The following is a 7,181-nucleotide window of genomic DNA, read 5'->3' as shown; positions in this document are numbered from 1 at the left end:
AACCACCCCCTTCCCAAAAAAAAATCCCAAAGGGCAATGTGAGAGTGAATAACACATTAATTTGCTGGATAAGAATACAGTTGACACCCTTGCAATCCCCAGTTCGCCACATAAACAGCACACATCTGATCAAGACATGAACACATCCTATCTCCCCTCCTTTCCTACCGCATTGCATTGTCTCTGCCTTCTCACTTGTCACCCCTTTCAGTTTCATCGTCAAATCCTATCTTCCTCACCCCCACTTCCATATAGTTGCTAAGCCAAGGTGGCGCCAGAAGCCATTCGCCTGATTGACACGCCTAAGGGAAAGTTGATTAGGTGTCACCAACCAGCAGTGTGGTAAGAAGTTACGGCGGCAACATCCTCCATGTGCTGTAAGGCAGCTGTGCTCCCAGACATGTTCCCACCAGAAAAGAAAATATAAGTTGTGCGTTGAAAGTTTCCGGAAATGATTGAAGGTTTCTTTACCCAGTCAAGGTTGAACACATGATCTAGTTGATGTTTCTCAGAATCTGAACCGAAAGGTTCCCAAAACAAGATTCCTTCGAATCTTAGTTTGTTTCAAATGCAGCACAAACTAGAGGAAAATCGTATTAGCAGATGCAATCTACTCAACCTAGTTGATACAGATGCGCTTTTAGGCCAGACCACCTAAAAGGCAGGACTAGAAGAAGTGAACATGATATGCAATGATTTGTATTTTACTCACAAGAGCAAATAAATCTCATGTTTGAGGGATAAAGTAATAAGCACTAAGAACATGCATTTCATATAATGGCAGGACTAGAAGTAGGGAACCAGGCTTCATTAATTTTTCAGAAATGAGCTATGTATGTTGAGTTACTGTTACCTTATGATTTTTGGTAGTAACGACTGTGGGATATCATCATATGAGTAAATATTGTAAGGAGATAAACGCATGTTTCTTGCACCAGCCTCTTGTACATCTATGCTTGCTTTTAGTTTATATGAACCCTGCAACATAAAGAGATCGAGGATCTAAGCAAAGCTACTGGAAATAACTCACAATTTTCAGAAAACTGAGGTGCTGCTATACTCCAGAGAATATTTACCCGGCAAATTTGGAGGTTATAACAATTAGATTACACAAAGAAACGGACAAAGAGCTTACTGTAGCATTTGCCTTTAGAGAACAAAATGTCAAACAACTGTCATGCTCAAGAAGTGATGGCTGTGTGCATACCAGAAGAAGAAAAGCTGAGTCAGCAAACAATTTACATAGAAAGCAAAGATGATAGAGAAAATTGAGATTGAAAACAAGGAGACATGTTCTTGGTTGACACTGCAATTTGCCACTGTCATGTCCTTGGTTGAAAATTTACCACAAGCACCATAGGTTAAGTATTGTTCTACAGGCCTATCGTTCCACTTTAGCAAGCATTGAAGATTTTCAATGAAAGAATAGGTATTAATTTGCACCACTCATAAGGGACCATATGATGAAGCTCAGACAGTTTTTTGTGTTAAATAAATATATAAGAAAAGGCAGTCAAATGTTGAAAGTACATGTAGCAATATGCATTATAAATCGTCAAAACTCTAACAGGTGATTTCTTTTCGTGGAGCAACTGTCATATAACAATGGTGGCTCATCTATCCCATAATTATGAATCGAACTGAAGATACGCAGAAAAAATGGAATAAAACGTCAGAATATACAACATGTGCATTAATAACTTTGGAGCATACCTCTATGAAACCAGGGTTCATACTTATTTCTGAAGTTAATTCCACAGTACGCCCCAAACTTAAAGTTACACAATCCAGAGACGAACCAAGTGAATCAATTGGTATTTTACCCCAGAAACATTGGCCTCCAAGCTCTAATAAAATGTACCAGATGTACAATAGTTAGTCCATCAGTAAGACCACAAATGGATTTTTCATTCCTGAGATACAAAACCAGTGATTATGTTTATAATAATTTAAAGGCACAAGTTTGAGACTATATTTGCTAACAGTGGAAGCTACAATAAAGAGAAACCCGTGAACATGGTGAAAGATGAATTTATATTACCCACAGGAGAGAGGGACTTTGGCATGTCGAAAACTAACCGCACATTTTTTAGGATAGTTTATTGCTTTGACCTTAACTACTCTAAAAAAAGGCACTCAGTGTACCACATGCGTCTGTTGAGGGTTTGCTTGTTTGCCACTCATACAGGGTGTGTGCTGGATACTGTATATTATTAAGCTTAAGAGTAAAGTAAGGTTGCCCCCTTCCATCTTTTGGATGCAGAGGTTGAGCAATGGCTTCTAGCATCCATTCAGCCAAGATTTTGGTGTTTGAGAAAAACAAATAGATTAACCCCAATATAACGAACTACTACCTCTGTAACTATTTATAAGACGTTTTCAGAGTCTATGACAGTGTCAAAAGACGTCTTATATTAAGTTACAGAGGGAGTCACAACTTACTTTGAGGAGAAGAATACTCCGCATGGTTCTCTGAGCAGTTTTCACTAAGATTTTGCCCACCTTGGCCTTTTTGAAATGAAGAGAAAAATGGAATCAGATTTTGTGACAGCGAAGAAGCGTTATCCACAAATAATCACATAGGATGCAGACTATACCACGGCTAATAAGGATAATGTCAAGGCCGCGAACTTGGGAGGTTGATAAATTCTTCATATTGGGGATGGTGAATGTGGCTTCAGTGTGGCCACTGTCTCCAGATTCACAGAAGGAAGTCAGGACACAAGCCCGGCTGAACCGATACATTGGAGAATGCTGCAATGTGAAGCTACCAATAAGAAAAAAGACCATCTGATAACACTATCTACAATTAACTTAAAAGGTGCTGTGCTTACCCCTTCACCTGGAGCATCCTTACTAGATCTAGCTAACAGAACATGGAGAGGAAAGATACCATGTGCTGGCAATCGAGTATTTGTGCTTCCAGAAATCGATACTGATATCTGAATCCTACATTTATCAGCACAAACAAACGCAGGTCAGCATTTGCCAGGAACGCAGGTCAGAAATATGAAATAATGCACCCATAGGGTGAGAAATACTTCATTTTAGAATCATTCAACATTTTTACCTCTTTCTTCGTTTTGCTTCTATCTTATAGCGAAGGCATCTTTGAAGCGAAGGGGGCTGCAAAACTCAACTGAGTCACTGGTATCTAAAAGTAAAGTTGCATAATAAACCATGATAAAAGAACAGTTACAAGTATGGGACAAAATCTTGTTACCTTTTCAATGGCTCTTTGTCGAATAGTATCGTACAGCTCAACTGGCTTCCAGTATAATGCTAAACTTTCCTTAGCGGAAAGTTCATCATCTGGAGATAGCTGAGCTCTTGACTTCTGATCACACGTCTGTTCTGTGGACCTGGGGTAACTGAATCCATTGTTCCTACAACACAAACAACAGATGCATCAAAGAAAAAGAAGAATCCATCTCATATCAAGAACAAGGGAACCATCCACTATCATACAAAACAACTTGACTGGTTCCCATAACTAGCCAACTGTAATATACGGACCCCCAGTTAATAATCACTAACTGCCAGAGATAGCCATTTGCCAGCAAAACTCACATGGAGACACTCAGACCTGGCATGCTTCACAGTACACGGTTATTCCAACATTGAGTAAAACTGTAAAAGCATCCAGTGGTTTATTAACAGTACACCTCTACAATGCCAAAAAATCATATAGAATTTGGATTCCAGACCTACCTACCAGACAGTGACAGAACCTTGCAGTTTGCAAAACAGCAACGCGGAGACACTCAAAGCAAAAGAAACGTAGAGGTAACACATAACAGTAAAATTAGCAAAGAGGGTAGTGGATTACGCTGTATCATGATTAGGTAAAGCTAGGCCAGGCATCCTCGCTGTCAAGCACTTCGACTCCCGCTGGGTCACAGGAGACCACCGAAATCAGCATGTACAACAAGTGTCTACACAAAGAACCATATACACAGATTTTGCATCAGTAAAAAGGCATAAAAATCTGCAATTAGGTACCCAAGAAGTGGATTAGATCCTGCAGAAAGATGTGACTGCTCATGACTGGAAGTAAGATAAAACTGCGACAAATCGAATCAAGGACTTACCAACAAAAGAGGTGTTACCCTGGCTAGATCTACAATGACGGCCAGAGGAGAGCAGCCGCTCTTTATGTAGGCTCCGGCAGAAGAACGGCGGAGTGGTTGGGATATGGTGCCTGGCTTGCTTGACTTGTTTCCCGCGCCTGGTCAGATCCAAATGGAGCGTGTGAGCAAGCCCTAGTAGGGAAGGGGATGTGGATCCAGCGGTGCTGCATGTATTTTCAGTCGTCCAATTAACAAAACAATCAAAAATAAAGGTAGCAGTGTGAAAACGAGGATGTGCTAAATTTTGAGTGCTGGCAGGCGTACTGATGTGAATGTACTGCTGCCACATATCAGTGGTGTTCATCATACATACACGTCAATCCAGGGACGGGGGATGGATAGTTTTCAATTCAATTGATCTAGTGTTGCTTTTCTATATATTATTATTTGCCATTTGATAATTCAGATTATTGTTGGCATCCATTTGTCAAGCTATTTTTAGCAATATGATACATAATATGGCCTTATTTGGGCCAAGATGGCCTGGGACACATTGAAAGATCCTGGGTCGACTGAAACCAGGCCCAAGGGAGGAGCCTGAACTGACCCTCCAGCCAGCATGCCACCAGAGCTCGGCGAAGCACATAAGACACAAAAACAGAAGGATGTGGATGAAGGAGTAGGCTCAAGGACAACTCCGACAAAGCAAGTGGAGGCTCATTGCCTGCCTGCAAGCTTGGTTCCTAATTTACCTTTTGGTTGTGCATAAGTTACACACCCTTGAGGTAGATGGCAGCATGGACACGCGATGGGGAAGAATCTGTTAACACCCAACACAAGATTTTTTTTAACATGACAAGCTATTAAGAGAAGATAGATGATGGTTGACAAATTCCTTGATGCATAATTTTTTTGTCTAATTCACAGTAGGTTCTGTGTCTGCAGAGCAGGCAGATAGACAGTAAATAAAATAAAATGACCAGATTCCAATTAAGCCCCCCATACTAGGCTCTCTCCTCTCTATACAGGTCACGGGTCCCGAGCCGAGCCGGCGAAGGAAGGAGAGGAGGAGGAGGAGGGCGGAGGAAGCGAAGGAAGGGGCGGATCTGCTACCTCCCGAGTTGAGGGCCATCCAGGAGCAGGGGTGGGGCCGCGGCGAGTGGAGGACCGGCCAGGTGCAGGGGCGGGGCGGCGGCGAGGTAGACACCTTGAGCGAGCTCTCCCGGGGCGGCGGAGAAGGAAGGCGACCGGCGGCGGGGTAGGTCAGGAGGGCTCGCAAGAGGGGAGGGGGGAAGGGGGCCGCGCGAGGGCAGGGGAGGACTGCTCGTTCGAGCACCCTACCAAACAACCAAAACAAAAGTAGGTCGCATAGGGAACTTTTTGGCCTATGCATCCTCCATGCATGCTACCTACCAAACACACCCTAACCGATGCGACGACGGGGTCTCCGAATGGAAGGAGAAGAAAAAAGGCAAATCTGCGAAAGATCTGCCGGCAGCGGACAGAAGGAGGTCAGCCGCTGTTTTTGTAGGCTCCGGCAGAAGAACGGCAGCGGCGGCAAAGTGGTTGGGATTTGGGGCCCGGATTGCTTTCCTGCACCCGGTCAGATCCAAATGGAGCGTGCGACCAAGCCCTGGTACGGAAGGGGATGTGGATCCAACGGTGCTGCCTGTATTTCAGATGTCCAATTGAGGAAACAATAATCGAAAACAAAAGGTACCAGTATGACAACGGGGATGCGCTTAATTTGGAGTGCAGACGGATTGCCGTATCGATAGTTTTATAAATTGATCTAGTGTTGCTTCTTTTTTACTTTTCTATATATTATTTGACATTTATGATTCAGATCGGTGTTCTTCCCTGGGACTCCACTGATTTTGGGCCAACATGGCCTAAGACACGTTGAGACCAGGCCCTGCCAGCACACTGAGACCAGGCTGAAGGAGCCTCAACAAAGCCGAGGACACACAAAAAATGGAAACAGAATGAGCTCGGTAAAGCATGAGTAGGATCAAGGTCGGCTCCGACAACGCGGGTGCAGGCTGTCAAAACTACAGGGGCATGGATTCAACCGAATCTCGTCTTTGCCCGCAAGCTTGGTTCCAGAATTGAGCTTGGCCAATTCAGAGCTCCTCAAATAGCCTACACTGTAAAAAATGTGCCAGTACGACGCTTGACACATAGTGGTCGCTCCCCCTCGTTACGACGTGCCACAGACAACATAAACGCTGCATCTCCAGAAGGAGCCTCTCAGGACATCCATCCCCAGGAGCGGCTTAGAGCTCCATCCTTGGAACCAAGGCACTACTCGGTCCTGAATGAATAAATCGAACACGCGACATCGCCGCGGGCTCGGCTCCGACGCTCATTCTGAACATTGTGCGGATGCCTCTGTGCTGTGTGCAGCTGGTTTCTTGGATTTCTTGATTTGGGAAGGCAATCAAGGGGAGGGGATCCGTAATCCTGCCAAGAATTAATTACTTGCCATCCGTAATCCTACTGGTAACCGCCGACGACGATGGATGGATATATATCCGGTCCCCGAATCAAACAAGAAAACAAAAATGGTGAGTAAATGCTGCCTGGATTGGAACTAGTAAACTAGGAGCGGCGGCGAGGGAGGGAGGGAAGGCGGGGAGGCCGCCGCCTCCGCCCAGTGGAGTCCCGGGGAGCCGCGAGCTAGCTGCCGGCCCCCGTGGGGGAGAAGGGAGATTGAGAGAGAGGGGGGGCGCGAACCTAGGTCAGCCGGGTCGTCGTCGGCTCGGCTCGGCGCGGCGCGGGCTCCCGCTCACGGTCGCCGGTGGCAGCGCGTGGCCGCCGGGAAGGGGCGCGGGGCGCGCGGGAGGAGGGCGCCGGCCGCCGGAGGGAGGAGCGCGCGCGGGGCGGCGGCGGCGGCGCCGGGTGAGGAGCTCGTGGGGAGGGAGCTGGTTTGGTTTCTTGGTGGGAGATTGGCGGCTACGCTGCGGGCGCCCGACCTCTCCACCGAGCCGAGCAGAGCAGCTGCACATGAAATAAATGAAGTGGCTAAAAACCAAGGTTGCGGAAAAATAACATAAAAGCAACTATAGCAGACCCCGCATCCCGCAGACCAAGGTCGACCAGACCCCGCAT

At 45.8% G+C, this 7,181-nt stretch overlaps 1 protein-coding gene across 3 annotated transcripts in view; it reads right to left on the bottom strand.

Moving 5' to 3' along the window:
- LOC119361624 (polycomb group protein EMF2B-like) overlaps window positions 1–6,949 on the bottom strand; it is a 13,601-nt gene extending 6,652 nt beyond the window's left edge. Inside the window, exons 1-11 of one of the 3 annotated variants that reach the window (XM_037626751.1) lie at window positions 6,807–6,949; window positions 4,092–4,228; window positions 3,830–3,935; window positions 3,224–3,386; window positions 3,071–3,126; window positions 2,835–2,949; window positions 2,598–2,754; window positions 2,443–2,508; window positions 1,714–1,847; window positions 1,136–1,195; window positions 854–978 (exon numbers count right to left, since the gene is read on the bottom strand). In XM_037626751.1, coding sequence (XP_037482648.1) covers window positions 854–978; window positions 1,136–1,195; window positions 1,714–1,847; window positions 2,443–2,508; window positions 2,598–2,754; window positions 2,835–2,949; window positions 3,071–3,126; window positions 3,224–3,386; window positions 3,830–3,864 — 911 coding nt within the window. In that variant the 5' untranslated portion in view covers window positions 3,865–3,935; window positions 4,092–4,228; window positions 6,807–6,949. Of the gene's footprint in view, window positions 1–853; window positions 979–1,135; window positions 1,196–1,713; window positions 1,848–2,442; window positions 2,509–2,597; window positions 2,755–2,834; window positions 2,950–3,070; window positions 3,127–3,223; window positions 3,387–3,829; window positions 3,936–4,091; window positions 4,295–6,806 lie in introns of all 3 variants that reach the window. The other 2 variants (XM_037626752.1, XM_037626750.1) reach the window with 2 other exon arrangements.
- Between the last annotated feature and the right edge of the window lie 232 nt (window positions 6,950–7,181).

Source organism: Triticum dicoccoides, chromosome 2B (assembly GCF_002162155.2).
Source record: "Triticum dicoccoides isolate Atlit2015 ecotype Zavitan chromosome 2B, WEW_v2.0, whole genome shotgun sequence".
Lineage (NCBI taxonomy): Eukaryota > Viridiplantae > Streptophyta > Magnoliopsida > Poales > Poaceae > Triticum > Triticum dicoccoides.
This window is presented reverse-complemented; position numbering and strand designations above follow the sequence as displayed.